General features: G+C 36.2%; 2 protein-coding genes across 2 annotated transcripts in view; one reads left to right on the forward strand and one right to left on the reverse strand.

The window, feature by feature from the left end:
• LOC145978989 (uncharacterized) overlaps window positions 1-20,402 on the reverse strand; it is a 127,556-nt gene extending 107,154 nt beyond the window's left edge. The window contains exons 1-4 of the mRNA XM_083112048.1: window positions 20,281-20,402; window positions 18,678-18,704; window positions 18,237-18,267; window positions 15,443-15,484 (exon numbers count right to left, since the gene is read on the reverse strand). Of these exons, the coding sequence (XP_082968174.1) occupies window positions 15,443-15,484; window positions 18,237-18,267; window positions 18,678-18,704; window positions 20,281-20,358 (178 nt within the window). The 5' untranslated portion in view covers window positions 20,359-20,402. The remainder of the gene's footprint in view (window positions 1-15,442; window positions 15,485-18,236; window positions 18,268-18,677; window positions 18,705-20,280) is intronic.
• Window positions 1-20,735, forward strand: part of LOC145978914 (uncharacterized) — a 41,804-nt gene that overhangs the window by 10,035 nt on the left and 11,034 nt on the right. The window lies entirely within an intron of this gene.

Raw genomic sequence — 20,735 nt, forward strand, 5'->3', positions numbered from 1 at the left:
TCCGCCATATGAATTATAGTTCCCTTATTTCGTAAAAACTTGCATTGTTCGCCATTTTCCAATATGGTGGACTTAACGTACGGGTGATCGCCGGGGACTTTGGTGTGTTGTCACTAATGTTACTAGGATGTTATATACCAAATTTCAGCTTGTTATGAATTATAGTTATTTATTTCATGAAAACTTTCATTGTCCGCCATTTTCCAATATCGCGAACTTAGCATAAGGGTGATCGCCGGGGACTTTTGGTATGTTGTTATTAATGCCATAAAGACGCTAAACACCAAATTTCAGCTTATGATTTATAGTTCCTATATTTCGAAAAAAATCGCCTAAAGTGACTGAACTAATAAGCTAAATTTTCATTAACTTGATTTGTAGTTTTTCTAGTTAATTTTTAATTGGAGTCTAAACTCGAGTTTCCATAATTTTTAATCCTATGATAAAGGCAATACACAATAATTAAATGCATTCTATTAACTTCGTCAGCAAATATAATTCTAGTTAACTGCAATGATTATTTAGTATCTTTGGTGAGAAAATAAAGGTTTCAGTGTGTTGATAATTTTGCAAATACAGTGCCACAAGAGGTTCTAATTCAGCTCAAAGATCAAAATACTTTATTCATTGATTTTTATGTTTCTTATTAAGTCAACACGAATTTTATACTTTAAATTTATTATTTGTACACACACGTAAAAGAATACTTCCAGTAAAGATGAAAAAATAACGATATATTATGTACCCTTGCGAAATAGAGGCTCCTATCCTCAGTTGACTTTCATGTTTGAATGATCCTCAAAGGTAGATAAATTGTTTTAAAGTAATATTTTAATACTTCATTAATTTTAGTACGACGATGAGGATGAGTGATTATTAGGCGAAAGGATGTAGAGTACATAAATTCAAAATTATTATACCTAGGTACATGTACAGTACCCACCCAGGCCCCCCACCTGGAGCCGACAAGACCGGACAACACAAGCTTCGAGCCTAACAGATTTCGTAGTGCTAACGTCGACGCTTTTTAATCAAGTGTTCCTGGTTTCGAATCTCGGTGGAGGCACATTGCACAGTGGTTCGCACCCCACTTTAAACTGTAGGTCCAATTCCGATTAGCCTACTTGAGCATAAAGTCAAAAGTGGACTTATAACACAAACTCAACTCAACCAGAATCTTCGACGACGAGTGAAGCAACCAACGCGCTCTGCCGCTGAAGAGAGAAATACTAAAGTGAAATGACTACTCTAGTAATGAAAATCACAAATAATTTATACTTCTTTAATATCTTTCAAATTACAAAAAAATTATGTTAAGAGTAACAACAAAAGGCAAATACATTGTCACTCGAGAACCTTTACAGACATCATTTCACGTATCAATAATTACGTATATTGGAAATTACGTCGACCAATCATACCCATTAGTTCAGAACGTAATCTGGAAGAATCATACGAATTTGCAACTGAAAATGGGAGGAAGAGAAAAATAAGAAAATTGCAACAAATTATTATTTTTATACACCCGGTATTAATGGGAATTGTACGAACACGTTTCAACATTAGAAATTTGATTTTTTATTGCTGTTATTTGCCAATTCAGTTTTCGTACAAAATTGGTTTATTTTGCCATACATCAGATGATTTATTTATGTTCTCAATATTTTCAAAAATAGTTAAGATTTTAAATACTTAGGAGAAAAATAAAAACGTTCCTACAGAACTTTGAGATATAAATTATTATAAGCCATTTCAACTCGCAAACTTTTGATGCGATGTTAAATATAATTTACTTTTTTAAGAAATGGACTGATCACATAAGGTAACTAAATTAAAATGTAAGTATAATTCTATTTTAGAAATTATTTTAATTGAAGTAGACTTTGGAAAAACTAATTCATCCAATATTATTTTCTAAAAAATAATGTCGATTTTTAAAAATATTATTTAATGTGTTAATTACTTTTCAAGCCATCAAACAACTTCTGAATGAATTTAACAGCTCATTACGGTTAAGAAAAATATTTACTGGCTAAATACGAAATTTAGTATTCCAACGAAACTACAACAAATACAAGTTTAAACAAATTAGCTTACACTCATATTACATTACAACATATTATGTTGTTGTAACTGATTTTACTCTAGTGTTCATCTCATAGATATTGTAACATTTTGTGCGAGTATTGCTTTCCAGATTAGAGAAACTAATGCTGAATTAACTTTGAAACATTTATGTCCTTATAAAGTGAATTACAATTATGAGCTTTCTTGTATATAGTCAATGTTTATAATATTATGTCAATTAGGTTTAAAAGTTGAAATTGAAACATTAATTAGTCTCGTGATCATTGCGCCAACAAAAACAAATGCTTACCACAATTGTCTAGACAAGTCTCCTTCGAGGTGAAATAAAATTTCCCAACACAACCACGGTGTATATCATTGGAGGGAATGCATGTCCCTCGACCACAACGGTAGCAGATTGGTTCTGAAGGGAACAAGAAATCGAGATGAAGCATGCAACCTATCTAATACGAATGACTAAGGTAGAATCTGTCTTGAATAATACGGGAAATACAGTACATTGCAGAAGTAATGAGTACCTGACCTGATATCTGTAGAAAAGGAAGAAAATATATCCAACAAATTTGAAGCTGACGAAAGATAGCTACAGTCGTCATACCGGGTGTTTCATAAATAATTGAGGGGTTATAAAAGTTTATCGCAAGTAAACTATTGAATTTACGTTAATGAAACCAGTCCAGATCGATCGAGGAACGCAAACAGTTTGTGCATGTATTTTTTGTTAAGCTGAGATTTCACATCCCTGCCGCTAGACGACACTCAAATCACCCACATCACTCACAGTGTTTTGTGCAATGTTTTGGTCCCCAAGACACGGTACCTTACACCGCGTGACTCTTTTTGTGGAGTTACATCAAATACAGGGTATTCGTCTCACCGATGCCGCGTGATATCGCCCTAAGCCTTGAGGGAGCGTATCATCGCAGCGATAGACACTATGGACAGGCCCATCCATGTTGATGCGAGTGTGGCATGAACTAGACTACCGTGTCGATGAGTGCTGTGTCACCCGTGGAGCACACATTGAACATTTGTAGGTTTTAAAAAAAACAGAGTTTCTCGTTCGTCCTGTAATGGTTCCATTAACTAAAGTTCAACACTTTACTTACAATAAATTTTTGTAACCCCTCAAGAATTTATGAAACAACCGGTACTTAATCACAATGTACATGTCTATTACTTGCAAATGCTGTGTAAGTGACTAAAGACAGATATTGATGATACTTTTGTGAGCTTTGTTGGAAATTCTCGCTGTACGTATTAAGTTAACTGGAATAAGCAAATCAAGTAACTCCATATTTTTATATGTAATTTTAAGCTAATTTATTGCATGTACTGCAGAATAAAATTCATAGAATATAAATTTATTCCTTAAGAATCATAGAAACAAAGAGATTTTTTTTTAATATGGACCTCTCTTACAAATAATTACATGATAACATTGACGCACGCAGCGGTGAGCTGATGGGGCTACAGCCCTTCCCCTGGAATTTTCAGAGAATCCAAATTGTCAAAAAAAAGCAGTAAAAACCTCAGGAAAACCAAAGTGGTAAATGCAAACCCCCTAAAATAAGCCCTGATTACATGTTTTTGTTTTTGAACAACTTCCAAAACGAATGTTAAAAATGGTAATTACAAAATATTTTATTATGTATCCCGTACTCCTGGAACGAATGTATGTATTGTCCACCTCCACAATTCCAGCCCCCTCCGAAAAAAAATCCTGCGTACGGTATATGATAATGAACAAGCATAGTTGGTACTGAATAACTTTAGAATTTCCTTCAAATGAATATAATAATAAATTTATGGTATTCAATACGTGCGAAATTAAATTATTAATATCAAGGATGTTCGCAGGAAGGGTTCAGAGAGTCACTTTGATCAAAGACATATTACACTCTGTTCATGCAAACCAGGAGGCTGACAGTGGGATAATTATTAAATGATAATTATCAAAAACAGTTTCACAGAAATGATTTGTACTTCTCAAAATACCTCTCATGTTGCCTTATTTCTTCCTCAAGCTTTCTTTCCCTAAATCATCTACGAATATAGAAAATTAGAATCTAAAATAGATTCTAATATTGATGTTGATGTTTGATAAAATTATTGTTACCACTTCCTTCTGTTGTTGCAAGGGAGTTAAGCTCAAGGATGACCATGTGAAACAACAAAATGGTTACCTTCTGTTTTACAGTCTTAAGTAAACTTATTGTTACATTATGTGACCTTTTCAGCTCAACCCAAAAATATCACAGTTTTTGTACTTTATTTGGACAATGAATGTCCTTTATGAATTGGCACCTTTACATTAGCAACGAACGGGAAGGTAATAATTGGATTTGTAAATATCCGATTCGATATTGTTGAAATTGCCTCCAGCTGTATTATACATTATAACGTATGTTAGCTTCAATTCTGTGCAATTGTATCTGATCTTTCAATGTATTTTTCCAATAAGTGGTCCTAAGTGTATAGTAATATTATATGTTACTGTATACTTCCATCTACTGGCTATCATAGCAATCAGTAAAGATATGTATACACACTAGAGCAGCTATCTAATGTCCACACTTCCAATTCCAACACTTTTCGAAAAAATCTTGCGTACGCTAGTGGTGCGCTGAAGTATCAAAATAGGTTATCTGCAAAGGTGTCGTCTTTTTGGCAGTAAGATATAATACAGTGCGTTCGTTTTGGCCGAGATAGCGCGTGACATGGCGCAGATGCCGGCATTTTCGTCCCGTAATGTCTCGCTTATTTACGCACATAATTTTAGCATGTAGACAATTATATTTACATTGCATAACGAGTACTAACCTCTGTTATAAGAGTTGTTCAAAGTTGTTCACGCGCTATCTCGGCCCAGATCCAAAATCATCTCACTGTAGATCTAAAGTAACTTGTCAACATGTCAGAAACTACAAAAGGTAAAACTCGAATGTTTTCTCTAAGATTGAAAATCTACGAAATGCTAGAAATTAACGTTACAAAGTATTTCGACTGCTCTGTCCGAGTTTCTATGGGAGTCAAAATTTCAAGTCAACATTTGATATACAGAGAGAGAGAGAGAGAGAGAGAGAGGCCGATTTATACAAATATTTTCTGAAAGGCACAGCATGTTCTTTGGAGTAGTTGCGTAGCACACTTGATTTATAGTAAAATCGCAGGTCTGTCGTAGGTTCGATCCTTACCACAGCAAAAATTAATAAAAATAGAAAAGAAATTGACGAGACAAGAGGTGCTCTGTAGAAACGTAGTGTTAATATAAGTGTGACTGTGAATAATATCCGATTAATATTGCATGTTAATACCAGTAATTTAGGTTGTATCTTTCTTCATTTCTACCATAATTTACCACCAACGGCATTTTCCTTACATTTCCAGGGTATGTAATAATTAGTCCTGTTGAAAATCATATTGTGGAAGCGATTAGGAGGAAGCAAGGAGGATTAGTTGCTCGTCCCCCCCTCCATTTTTCCCCTCCCATTATGGCTCCTCAATACTAAGCTTTGTCTACCAAGAGAAAATAAACAATCCTTTGCCCTTCCAGTTTTGGCACCCAATCGCCACCACTGGCGACTGAAAATTATCCTTTCTTCTTTTAAGTATTTTCGTACAACTTATTAAATGAACAATAACGTTCTTTAATGAGGATATAGTATAATTCTGTCAATTGCATTTCCTTTGAAAATATACAAACAAAACCTAAATTTCTTGCAACTAGTCCCGGTCTCCGATACAATTATTTTATAGTTCAAATAGAAAGTCATACCTACAACTCCTGAACGAAACCTAAGCGTATCATACGAATTTGGAACTGAAAAAGATCAAAGGGTAAAGAGGTATTACAAATGCTTTTAAAATATCAGCATACTAATTAAAATTTATTAATATTGTTCAACACCCGAGACTAAAATTCTCTTGGTGTGGGAAACAAATTTAAACTTTTATTTGTATATATATTGTACGTTCATTTATCAAATTGTATAACAAATATTACTTGTATTAATAATTTTACAATATGTAGCTATTTAACCGAAAGATATGATTCTTCAAAATGTTTATTTCAGAATTTCAGTAGTACTGTAAATAAGAATTTTAATATGAACGTTATTTTAGCACCTGTAATATTTTTTAATTAAATGTTAAACCCATTTGAAGGGATCAGACTGTAAAAGAAGAAAAACAAGATATAAACGGTTTTACTTGAACACAGATCTATATGCAAATAAGTAGACGACTAAAACAATAACGTAAATTTTATATATAATATTAAAAGTTAAATGTACACACATTGAGGTTACGAGGAATTTAGTAATTAGGTATTAGGTCTGTGACATTTCTTGGTAGTCAGTGATAAATTTTCAAATCCAAAAATGGGGGCAGAAGGGTCGTAAACTCCCTTAAACATTTGTATGAGTATGAATGCAATAATAATTATAAAATTATGTTGAATTACTGTAAATATGATTGCGATGCATTCTTCGAGGAATGCTCCTTCTCAGTTTGCTTGACGTTCAATTCTCATACTGCTCAACTGTAACTATCTTATTTATCTATTTGCAACTTTAAATGAGATAATGCTTAAAAGTTTACACAATCGAGCTTAAAATGTCATCCACACGATTTTACAGTCATTTTATTTTCTAAAAATTATTTTTACGTCGTGAAACGTTATGAATGTAAAATCCACGCGCCATACCTATTAGTCCCGTACGTAATCTAGACGAATCGGATGAGTTTGCAACTAGAAATACAAAATATGGAATTAAAAAGAGAAACTAAAATTATAATATGGATGTTTCGTGAAAAGTTAATATAATTTAATTCAGAAGAAATAATGTTCACTGAAAACGTATAGCAACAGTTTATGGAAATATGGAAGACTTTATACGTACATTATCGTTGTCAGAAAATATAGAATTTCTGAGCCTGACTTTACAATTTTTCAACAGTAGTTTCCAATTATTATTAGTTTTTGGAAACGTAAATTATTCATTTAAGTACGAGGGTCATTCGGAAAGTAACTTCCGTTTGGGTATAAAAGAAAGACCAGGTCAATGTGAGAGTTGTTATTATATACAACTGAAAGAGACAACTCTAAGCAAGTTTTATACATAAGCACCACCGTTTCTGTTGAGTCACTTATCATATCGGTGAATAAGGTTTACAATACCCATGTCAAAGAAATCTTCCGCCTTTGCATTCAGCCATGCAGTAACACTGTCCTTGAGCAACTGTGTTTTGGGACAGAAAATGGATACTGTTGGTGGAGTTCGTGGAACGAGGCACAACAATCAACGCCCAAGTGTATTGTGAAACCTTGAAGAAATTGCGACGAGCAATTCAAAACAGGCCACGTGGCATGTTGACTTCTGCAGGGGTAGCCACAGGGGGGGATGCGCCATCGAGATTTTTTGGGGGGATTTTTTCCCTTCAAATAATATAAAATTCAACATTCATATCTATTTCCAAAATATATGTGAAGATTTTACACCTTAAATGCACCATATTTAATCCATTAGATGAAGAAACGAAAGTGTTTAAGGGTATTATCGAAGGTGGAGGGGAGAGATATCCAACTTTTACATATTAGCCCTTAATTGACATGTAGGTTCTGGGGGGATTCTGAATTAAACTTTTGAGGAACAGTATCCAACTCTAGGTCTTATATTATGGCGGGTATTTTAGTTAGACCGGGATTGAGCATTAAATTGAGGGGATATCCAATTTTTGTGTATTGCTATTGTCTTAGACTGTTGGGGAAATTATGGTGTGGAGACTGAGAATTTTTTTTTGGAGGAGGCAATATCCACTCTTCAATATCAACAGTAAGTCTAAAATTGATTGAGATTAAATTTAAAGGGGGAGATAGAAAGCTCTTGATAAAGTGTTAAATCTTAGATAGTCAAGGGATTTCTGTAGTGGAGAGCGAGTTCGAACATTAAATTTTGGAAACTGTATTTAGCGATAGGCTATCGTATCTACATATTTTCGACCCCGAACGTGCCAAAGGAGAAGCTGGAAAAGACTAAGAAAGTATTGACATCCTATTAAATTAACATTCTTGAAAGCCTGCAAAGAAATGGATGTAAAAATTTCTTTCTCGCTTCGCTCGCAACAATCTGTTGCCAGGATGCGTGTTTGGCGCTTTAATGAGGTGAATATCAAGATTTTATACTATAGCTGTATTACAAGTGTAACGTGTAGCAGTGTCCACGTTGCAAGAATATATAAACTTAATATTTTTTGTGTATCTATACTTCTATATATTAATGGCTGATTACCTAGTAATGTGGAACACACCTCGTATATAAACTATACATCCTGGTGTTAATATAAGTTTCAAGAATTTGTTTATTTATGCCAGCAAGCTGAGCTGGAAGTTGTTATAGGTGACAACAATGCAGGAAAGCTATCGCTGTTGTGTTAAGAGCCAAGCAGACACGATCTTATGAAAACGTTGTCACAGGGAAAAAGACGAAAGATTAGGCTGTATTTCCCACTGTATATCTGCCGTGTCCCTTGGCGGACAGTAATTAGACTTATATCATAATAATCCCTGATTCTTTAGCTGCAAGATAGTATTTTCAGAATTTAGCTACGTGGAAGCAAAGAAAGTTATGCCCGCGCAAAACAAAACCTGTATATTTTATTTTACTCAACATTTTTCAAGTTGTATAAATTTTTTGTTTGTTGGCTTATGGTGTGGTCGTTGCGGGGAGAGAGGGGAGTTGAAAGAAGCCATTCTCCCTGGTCAAATAAAATACTGAGTATAACATTTAAAATTCCATTGTATATTTATTAATCACAAAAGGGTAAAAGTGGTAATTCATACATGTAACTAATTATGTTTCTCATTGATACCTTATTGATTTGTATTTTATTGTGAGGTAAGATTTATGTAAAGATAAAAGTTTGTAAATCCATCACGGCACCGAGAAATCAGATATAAGCAGCGAAGCTCGGTGGCCCGTGGCCTTTTGTATTTGAACCTCGGTCACATAGGCATACATATTATTTTGTATCTTCTGATCCCATTGCAGTCCCAAAATGAATTTTTGATATGTTTTAGAGTATGGCATGAGGAACCAAATATATTTTGTTCACGATTTTTGGTGATAACATGTTTTGAGTTATTCAAGGTCAAAGGTGAAGGTCACGTGACAAAATTATATTTTTACCGAAAGGTGGGCTTGTTATATATCACTGGAAAGCTTGTTCAATTCCCTGTACAATAAGCTTTATTTGAGCTTCCTAGGTGAAATAGTTACAGCACATTTAGTATAGCTAAGCGGGCTCTAAAAGGGCAATTTCTGCTAACTTTGACCTTGAATAATTTAACAAATACAAGACAAACGAAACTAAAAATTTTCATAGTTACTAAGTTCCATGCATAGTTTCAAGTCCCAAATTTCATGAAAATCGGAGATGGTCAGGTTGGGGGCTGTGTTGATTTCGCATGGAATGACTCAACAGTCTTTTCTTTCAACGTTCGAACTTCTGCCTTTACATCCAATTCGATCTTAGAAATTAGTTCATTCTGGGATTACCTTAGGACAGTTTCTTAGCTCTTCTGGTCAGAAGGCGTATATTCTCTCTGTTCTATGCTCTCAATTGAGAGAGTTGTGATTGTCTTGAGATATGCCGAAATTCGGGGTCAGCCGATAGACTGTTGGTAGTCAACGTTTGTAACCCTGGTCAGGGTTCACCTTTTCTTATTCTGTGGTCACGGAAGAATCTTCGGTTCTCTGGTCAGAGGCTGGGAGAGAAAAGGAAGTTGGGTACTTAACTGGATATCGACAGAACCTAGTGGGAAGAAGGAAAGGGACTGCTTGTAGTATCTTGGTCAAGATCTATAAGTAGTAAGAGAACCTTTGTACCAGAATTACGACGGACCTTTCAACAAGAACTGAAGCAGCCGGGTTAACCCGAACCTTGAGCCGAGGAGACTCAAACCCGAAGAGTTACTGATCGTGAAGCCGAGGCTCAATAGACCCATCCACCAAGTAACGATCCAGGGGCGGACGTTACAAATGGCGCTGCAACGTTTGGGGCTCGAAGTATATATCCGTGGTTCTTCTGAAGTTACGAAACATCGAGATGGCAACAAGAAAGTCTCAACGCAATTCATTGTCGACGATTGTAGAGGAACACGGAATTTTGCACTTTGATTGTTGCTCCGATCAAGATGAAGAAAAGGGGACATTTAGGTGCATTTCCTGCAGGCAGTGGAAGCATTTCATTTGTGAATTTGAGGTTGAATCCTTGGAAGGGCAAAATTTAGAAAGCCGTCAGTTGTATATAATAAAAACTCTCACAATGTCCTGGTGTTTCTTTTATACCCAAACGGAAGTTACTTTCCGAATGATTCTCGTATTTAAGTACGATAAATCTCGATCAATTTTTAACATTAAATGTATACAAAACTAAACTTCTTAGCATATTTATAAAAAACAACTTACAATTCCGAGCTAACGAATGTTTAGTAATTTTTAATCAAATGAACTGAAGAAAAAAATTATCATAAAATACATCCTGATGAAGAAAAATCTTGCCCATAGGAGAAGATAACGCTTACCACAATTATCCAGACAAGTCTCCTTTGAGGTGAAATAATATTTCCCAACACAACCTCGTTGTATGTCATTCGAGGGAATGCACGTCCCTCGCCCACAACGATAGCAGATTGGTTCTGAAGTGGCGATAAAATAAAGTGCATATAATATGTTATATCACTTACAATCGTAGAACATACTTCGTTAGTTTGAATTAATAAGGAATACAGTATCTGTATTAAATAATATATTCTGCATCAAGAATTTATTGGAATTAGTTAAGTTGAGAGTTCATCAATGTATCATTGAATAATAAAGAAGAAACTTAGTTGAAAATGAAATTGGATCACAATATATTAATAAGCAAAGGTTACATTTTGTGACTTAAGAGAATCGTTACAGTTATGACAAAACTGAAAACACATATTTTTGTAGTCCTAGTAAAATTTTGATGAAAGGAATAGTTTTGGACACAAAACAGCAAACTTTTCAAGCTTAAAACTAAGAAAAGGATAAAATCTTGAAATATATATCTAAAATTTTTGTTCAGCACACAAATAGGGTTAGGTCAAGAAAAACCGTAAATTTACTTTCATGTTACTTCTGCTCCTCTCTCTCTCTCTCTCTCTCTCTCTCTCTCTCTCTCTCTCTCTCTCTCTCTCTCTCTCTCTTACTTCACTCTCCGTCTCTCTCTCATTCCAATCTCTTCATGAATCTCTAACATTTCCCCTTATTCCAGCAAAAATCCACAAGTACAATTCTGATACAAATCGAAGTTAGAGAACAAAATCAGAATATAAACTTATGTGAAGCCAACGAATCCTACCTACTTGACCTGAACGTAATCTAGACGAATCAAATGAATTTGCAACTGGAAGTAAAGGAATAATAAGAGAAAAGTAAGAAAATAATATGAATATTGAAAATCATTAGTTCCATTGAACACGCAAGAAATTAAGTTTCGTATTACTTATAGAATAGTTCGTGTATAACTACTGGGCAATTGTTGCAGTTCAAGATACATGCCATGTAACAAGTTCATTTACGTGCAATGCAAATCTCTTAATAAGGTTTCATATTAATTATTACTAATAACTTTCACGTAACATTTAATAGTCATAAAAAGTTTTATTATAAGTCGTTAAAATTAATTTCAGTTCACAAATCTGTAATTAAGTTTAATTATTCCACTTGCAGAAAATAAAATGTATCACTTTGCTAGAGAATTACAACTACGAACTAAATGTATCTAAAAAATAATTGTATTTAATGAATGCCACCTTCATTTTATAAAATCTATATATTCATTAGTTCAATAAAAAAAATTAACATTTTATCAGCTTTACTTAACAAGTACCATCCAACTTAAACAATCGTTTACTTGCAGAGTCGCTTATTTTTTTGGTTTTACTAAAAACTTGAGATTAGCATTAGTTAGTTTTCTTAAACAGTGTATGACATTTTTATTTGTTGAATTTTCTTATGTAATTATTGCGAATCCCCTCCTCCAAAAAATATACACATAAGTCACAATCCAGTGTTTATAAATTTAGAATAACCTCTACAGTTCATTAATTTATCTGCACGATATTTTAACATTAAATTACATATTTCTGTTAAGAAATAATCCCATGAATGTGTTATTTCAAGAGTCCGATGCTTACGTTATTTAATTATTTCAAAAGGAATGATTAAGCAATGTCTTATCCATTGCATGAACAGTAAGAGCTTACCACAATTGGCTAGACAAGTCTCCTTTGAGGTGAAATAATATTCCCCAACACAGCCTCGTTGTATGTCATTGGAGGGAATGCATGTCCCTCGCCCACAACGATAACACGCAGGTTCTGAAGAGAATATGCATATTATATATTCCCTTGTAACAGAAGTGAAAAATTTAAAATAATGATATTTGATTAGTGAATTGTAAACACATTTTGATTATAAAAATTAAAATACTAATTACTCACGCATTTATCAATCAAAAATAAAACCACCATGATTACAAATATTAAAAATGATGAAGTTTAAATTTGTGACAAAACTTAGTTAAATCAAACAAATCGTTACTGGTACTATTTGTAACGTGTTACATGGGTTGCAAGTGGAAAGCGTGCGGTACCCTAATATAAGCCCAAGTAACAGCCAGTGGCGTGCCCAGGATTTTCCAAAGGGGGGTGATTTCGCATATATTTTTTAGTAGCCAGTCCTCATTTTAACACCTTCTCCCGCCTTTGACGATCATTTTTTCTTTTAACCAATACTGGGCCAAGGAGGAGGGATGTATGGCCCCACAATCCCTTTCCCTGGCGCATGCCACTGGTAACAGCTATACAAAAACATTGATTTATGGTCGTTAACCGTAACCAAAGTCCGACACAGGAAAAGATTCCTATACGGCAAGCTAATGAGAACAGCTTTGTTACTAGAATTTTGAGTTAACAATTACATTTTTAAGTCATAAATATGAGGGAGAAAGACTAACCTCAAAGTCAGCACGTACCTCAACAAAACAAAGATGTAATCATTACCGAACCCATCAGAAAATTAGAAGCATGCCCATGAGCACGGTACATAGGCAGGAGACTTTCAAGCATCCTGTGGCATCAGATAACTTCCGAGCTAAGAAATTCGATACGTGAGGAATTAAAGCGTAGCACCCGATGGGGTGCGTACGCTCTTTCCCCGGAATTTCTGGAGCAAGCCAACGAAACCAATCCTCTGCGCAAGTATAGAGCGGCCACAAGGATGGAAACCTTGGACGAAAAGTCCCCGCGGAGCTTTCCCTTCATCCTTTCAGCTTGGGCCATAAGGAAGCGTGGTCCACTCTCACCTTCTCCTCCAACCGGGAGTACGGTGCACATGAGTCACGGGTCTGCACAGTTTTTGTTTTTTTTTGTTTGTGGTTCCACTATAGTGACTCGAGATATGAAAGCGTGAATGTGAAAGTGAGTGCATGGAGGGGAAAAGGCAGTTGCAGCTACCAAAAGTTTGCCCGGTGGGCACTGCTTTGCTCCGCCCCACTCGCTTTCGTCCCTTCTCTACCTTTATGTGCGGCCTTCCTCCACAGATACCCGAGACAGGGTGTTCACGACGAATGCACACAACCGAGGGAAAATCCCAGGGCCCACAACATGTTGAGCGGCTTGATGGTTTCCTCCCATAGACCCATTAAACTCAGCCCCGATTCTCCCATTCAATATATCGCAGACCTACGCTCACACTAATCTTACTTATCTTTACAGGCCTTGTTCTCTTCCCTGGTATTTAGTTTATCTTTTCATTTCCAAATTTGACAAAATATTCAGAAATCACACAACATTAAAGAAAGAACATGTGCGTTTTAACATATTAGCACCAAGCTTGAATACATATTCATAGATAGGCCAGAATAAATTCGTACAATTTCAAAGACGCTTCCAAATGCACACAAAAACAAAAACTAATACTTTTTAAGGATAACTGAACGCAAGTTAAAATATTTCTGTGAAATTGATTGCATCTAACTCTTCAAATAATATTTATATTCTACAGAAAACAAGGATCATTATGTGACGTCCTAATATCCTTGGACGGATTCACCTGTAGAAATTTCACCTTATATTATCAGGGTGGTCAATTAAGTCAATGTGAATTTCCTATATCATGAATTCAAACAGAAATAAGATAACCTATACATATAAAAATGTATATATGTGTGTGTGTGTGTGGGTGTGTGTGTGTATATATTATGTTTGTTCCGGCATACCTTTCGAACGCCTGGAGCAATTTCAACCAAACTTGGTACACGTATCACTTGCAATCTGGAAATAATATTTTTGGGGTAAGATACCCCTGGCTCCCCTAGGGGTGGCGTGGGAAAGGGTAACATGTAAAAATAATCACGAACGACCGATATAAAATTCCGCGACTCTATGCAATCCGCACAACGATTATGTTTCTCGGGTTGTCTAACATTCAGGCTGTGTTACGAATGAAATCCATAGTTTTCGTGACACTTCCAATGCGGTTTAACTTCAAGTTCATCGCCTATCGGCATGGTGGTTTAGAGGGGTGTTAAAAATAAAATGCCACAAATGACCTAGATTAGTGTCGAATCCATAGTTTTCAGAGTCTCTAAGCTAATTGGTGACATTCACGATGAAATAAAATTAGTTACATTTTACACTATAGTTAGAATTCATTATTTTCCTGGCTAATAGAAGATTGGGATAAAGAAATACCCTGGCAACGCCGGGTAATCAGTTAGTATTCTATAAGTTGCATATTAAGTCGAAACTCGTGAGGAACTGAGATTCAATAAATATGGTGAATAGCCCGAGTGCACCATTATATGTCCTTAGTGAATGAAAACTGCGAAAGGAAAACAGTTGACGAAATTAGTAATATTTAACTTGACGTCATCACGCAGTGCACTCTGGAGAAAATTCGGCAAACAGATTCTCGTATATTAAGTTACCTTGAGGAAAGCGCATGAGAAGCCTTACAACGAGAAAATTTGCTTTTCACTACTCTACACACTTTTCGCGTTTTCTGTAGAGCTTAGGCAAGGTAAAAAGTACACATTCCTCATAGGATCACGATAGTCTTACCTTGAATCACCTCGGTAAAGACAATACTCACAATGCTTGCCCGGCATGATTTCAACGCAGGAAATAAAGCGCAATGACGTGTGGGAGAAGTTGTTAACTGAATATAGTCCATTGCCTGTACTTACCTTTCAAAGATAAAAATTGACTTGAATTACGGTACATGCAATTAAATAAATTAATAACTTGAATGCACCCTACCTGTTTGCACGGATCTCGCTGATGGTAGTTTTATACCATGGCCTACAAGAGACAAAATCACAAGTTGTAACAGAATGTATATGTGCCAATATATTAAAGGGAACAAAAGAGTTGAAAGTCGATCATTGACTATTTGTGGGAAGTAAACAAAGGGAATAATGCTAAGTTCTGTGAACATGTGGAATTAATGCATATTAATTGAGATAGCCATAAGGTAGTAGAGACCCTTGGCGTTGTAGCGCGATGGGCTAATAACTCCTAGAGTCCCTGGAAATTGATGAAGAGGCACTCACAAAGAACACCTATAGCCAGGGCGGGATTCGAACCCGGGAGAAATTAATATGACTGGCCGTGTTTTCCCCCCAATAAAATTCACAACGTTATCTTTTTAGTAAACCCAGCACTACTTGATTCTAGAATCTATTGGTATGTGTTGGGAGGGAGAAGTGAGTGAAGAGTAAAATGTTTGTGTGCTATTCATGTAAATCATTGCACGTGATATCACATAGCAGGAGTGTTCAACAATTTATGGTTTCAAGATATAAGGATTTTATAGAATCGCAAACGGTATAGATAGGTGAAAGAATATGTTAAAACATAAACTAACCTACATTTTTGTTGTAAATTTGTGGTTTCTCCTGTGTTGATATTGCTGTCGCATATCTGTATCACAAAATAATGAGTATTGGTTTTCGAACAGTTTCTCAGGATCTTTATAGTGACGTGACGTTAACTTGTTATTGTCTTATTCGTGAATAATGAAGTAATTAAATGTATTTACAATTGTGTGTGTGTGTATTTAAAATTCTACTTTGAAGACTATTTCCTACCTTTCCTGGCTGATAAACGAAAGTTAGGGGTGGAATCTGTAGAAGTGGAAATTGACCAAATTAAGTACCAGAATATGTAAAATAAGTAAGAAAAAATTATTTCTTTATGATTTGATGCACGTAGGAGATGTGGCATAATCATACAAATTAATACAGCTCGACGCTGGGAGAAATTAGGCGTTACCAGTGTTTCCCTCAGTAGTACTAACAGACAATTCCAGACAGGTAAGACAGCGGCAGAAAAATATCAGGTGAAACCAGGACTAACTCGGTAGCTGAGATGTTAGAGCAATTTCACGGTGTTCCAGAGGCATGATTTCGAGAAATATGTATATTATAGCCTACATATAGATACATTCAAGTACATATTGTACAGTGTTAACCAAAAATCTTAGGGCAAACCATTTTATACTAGACAACCATCTGTTCTCATCTCATCTCCCTATTCATCCTCTCCCACCTCCCATCTTCTTTACTTTCTTCTAGTCTCCTCTTCTATCCTCTCTTTTCTTCGCCCCTTCATCTTATGGTTTCCTCTCCTCCCATTTATTTTCTTTTGTGTAGACTCATCAACGATGAAATAGTAACGAACTGATATTCCTTAAGTATGGGAACTCTAATTCTTTCACAAAGTATATTATCATTTACAATACAATACTTAATGCTTTGCATTTTTAAATCTGTAATTTTTTTCTTAATCCTTTCGTGCATTTAACACATATATAGTGTGTATGTGGCAACCCTGAAATCGAGGTATGCATCCTACAAACACCTTGTATATGTTGGGTTGCCTAGTATAAAATGATGATGTGCTAAGGCTTTTGGTGAACGCTGTACATACTTGTGGGACTGTGTTCATCTTACTTTCATTAATGAACTAAGCTTGCTATCCTACAGCTTGAGTAATATCATAAAAACCTTCTGGCCTTGTCTTCCAATTTTTCATCGCACGTGCAAAAAAGTATGGTTGATACATCCAGTTGTTAACAACGAAATTAAGGTAAGAAAGTTATACATGTGGCATCACGGGGTCACTCGGAGACAAGCTAAGGGGAAGCGAGAGGAGAAAACAAACAACTGTCCACTATAGTTCTCGAAATGACGGGGATCCTTTCGTTTTGGTAATATTAATAATATTCCAATAGCGCAACAGCCCAATATTGGGCCAAGGCTTACCTACCGACTGCTGGCCTCCCTCCCACGCGGGCCACCAAGGGGGCGTGGAGATCTGCAGCCAGACTAGGGGGACGGGTGGTCGGCCCGACCAACCCCCAGCCGTTGTAGGACTTTGCGACCGGATTATGCTCACTCACTCGGAGCTCCCCAATGGTGGGTTGCCACCGGCCCTATACGTAGTTCGAATAAATTCCGACCAGAGCCGGATTCGAACCTACGCCGTCCCGCAGCGAACGGTCTCAAGACGAATGAACGCCTTAACCCGCTCGGCTACGGAGGAGGACTTCGTCTTGGTAAGCTGTACGTAATTTTTTTGTCGTCTTCTTATATCCTAATATTTATGACATAAACAGAATTAAACATCTCAAGATTGGAACTTCATAATTAAATATATTCAAACTTGTAACAAGGTGGATTACATTTTGAAACTTAAAATTATCCATAAGACACATAAACAAGATGCATAATCGTTGCTATGCACAGACTATGTACATTGGCCATAACTGCTAATTTACCATATGCGTACAATAATACATTTTATAATATATATCAATCTTCTCCCCTTCCAAAGAAAACAAACAAGGTCTTGGCCTTTTTATAATATGATTATTGTCTTTTTGCGTATATTATTGGGTTGGTTGATAGAATAGCCACAGGCTGAATAAATTTGTCTCATCAATAAACATAATTTTGAATGTCATATTACAGTTTCAGTAATGTTATTAGAATAATTACGCAACAATTAACACCAGGAAGTGAATATATACATGAACAGATTTGGTACTCACCAGCCAGCTCATATCTATTGTATTGTTGTGCCTGAAAATGAATAGATATAACTATATTTAGTTATTATTGAGTAAGGATAAGAGAGTAATATTACATATACAGGGTGGCTCAATAAGTCACTTAACACCCCCAGTGCAAGGCCACTGCGGCATGGAACGTGAAAATGGCGATGACCAATCTTTGCCTGGCCAAGGAGGAACCACATTGACGTCACCCACATGGTCGGCAAGACTTCTCATGTTAATAGGCAATAAGTACATATATTTTAATAAAATAATAATAGGAGAGAGATAATGATTATTTTATTTTTTAAATCATGGATATATTAGCTCCGTGGTTATATACACCCAACTCGTTACACCAGGTAAAGTCTCACATTTAACTAAACAGGTATGTGTATATAATACAAAGTAATTTTCGTACCTAAGCTAGCTTCTTACCTCTATGGTGTTTGTTGCCGCTGCTAGCTAGAAACGAAAAACACTCATTCTTTAAAAAATAATAATATGTGATTCACTCTAAAGTGATCATAGCAGATATAGTTTTATACATATACAGTGCATTGATTCGATTTGTCTTATTTTACTTTCTATTCTGACGATTTTTGATAATCGCGAAGATGAAGATGAATGGAGGGAGGTAGGGACAATCACAAACACACATGAACAGAACATAACACAACATAAACCACACAGAGAATCATACTGGGTGTGAATATAGGCGCCATAGCCTAGTTAGTCTGCAAGAATGTAGTCCAGGGTATAGTACGTGAAAGAGAGAGATTGACATTTGGAGGTCTTGAGGAAACCGACAAACTCTCCAGCATGTAGACGTGGAGGTAGCAAGACAACTATCTTAAGCGTTTTCCTCGTTGACGCCTCATTTAGAAGCTACGAACCCTCTGGAAACTTCTATTCTCTGCGTATGCAAAAGTTCATAGTTGCCACATATTTAGTTTTCCTGACGCATAAAGTACTACAAGCTCAAATATGCTATAGGGACGCTGCCAGTGTGCAGTCGCTGTTTAACCCTTCATCCTTAAATCAGTTGCGACACCATTCATGCATTAGCCCCGTCTAGTTCGCTGCACTTTCTGACACTTGGTGAACTGCAGGTGTATCCCGGTGTCGGGCTGGTGCAAAGGAATTGACATTCAACTAAGTAGAGAAGACGATAAGCGGTGTTCATGTTCAGAAGATTCAACAAATGCTTGTCTGCTGCTTTGAACGTTCATTTGTTTAGTTAGCACGCACCACGTGACTATACACTACACCGCTCCAGAACGTAAACACCAAATACACTACTTGACACCAAATCAAGGAAGAAGACGATTCGGTGTTGCACCGTGTAACCAACTAGACGCGCGACTGCAGAGAGAGACAAAAAGTGCAGCGAACTATGTTGCACATCATTTTTTATGTTTTTGCATTGCATAAAGATTTCACAATTCTTCACACTTCATTAGTCAAACTTTGCTTTGATTAGACAAGAATATGAGCTGGAAAGAATAATAAGGCTGAAGCCAGTTTCATGAAGTTAATGTTAGAGGGTTTGTTTTAAAGTACTATATTATGATGCTGACAATGGTAATTTCTACTGATATACTGAAGCCGCGGTAGCTTAGTCATTAGGGCGTCTGACAACCATGCGAGAGATCCGGATTCAATCCCGGCGGGAAAAAACAGGTTTTTTTTTCAATCTGTTCAAGCCCACCCAGCGTCGTATAAAGTGGGTTCCTGGAGAGTTAAGGCGGTCAGGGGCGTGGTGCTGATCACATCACCTCCACCTTCGGCCGTGATCAAGAAAGTGTGGGGCCCTAACCCCACACCCCCTATATGCCTTCATGGCGTGGTGCATAGTACAGGGAACACTTTACATTTTATTTCATCTTTTAGATTTTCACTAAAACCGAAGTTGAGGATTTGCTATGAACGAGATTTGTAATGCATATGGGTTGGAACTGGTGATTTAGATTCACTACAGCCAAATGTTCAAGAAACCGAGTTGACTACATCCAGAAAGTTCATACGTATAAATACTTACAAACAGAGCAATTACCGATGCAATGGCGAGGTTTCTCATGTCCTTGCAAGTCTTCGGCCGAGAACCAAGCCTCAACATGTCACTTTGCTCAGTGGATATAACACACTGCAACTCCCATTGTTCCTTACGCATACATAAATAACGTGGAGAATGGTACTAACTGCTTCTGGAAACTTATTTTTCTCCTGACACAATCTCTGTGCGGATGCTAGACCATAACTGACTGGGGCATAACTCAAGACGTTACACATCTGTTATATCAAGACCTCAGTATGATTGTAATACGACAGTCTATATAGAAATCATTCTTAAAAGATGTTGCAGAAAGTTTTCAAAACATTGGCCGACTGGGTTTGATTTGGACGATTTCATTCCCTTTTTGTTATTTATCGTCGCTTTTCTGCCACTTTTAGCTAATCACGGCGATGCGGATGAATGATGATATGATGAAATTA

Source organism: Lepisma saccharinum, chromosome 25, assembly GCF_977018435.1.
Source record: "Lepisma saccharinum chromosome 25, izLepSacc3.1, whole genome shotgun sequence".
In the NCBI taxonomy this organism is placed as follows: Eukaryota; Metazoa; Arthropoda; class Insecta; order Zygentoma; family Lepismatidae; genus Lepisma; species Lepisma saccharinum.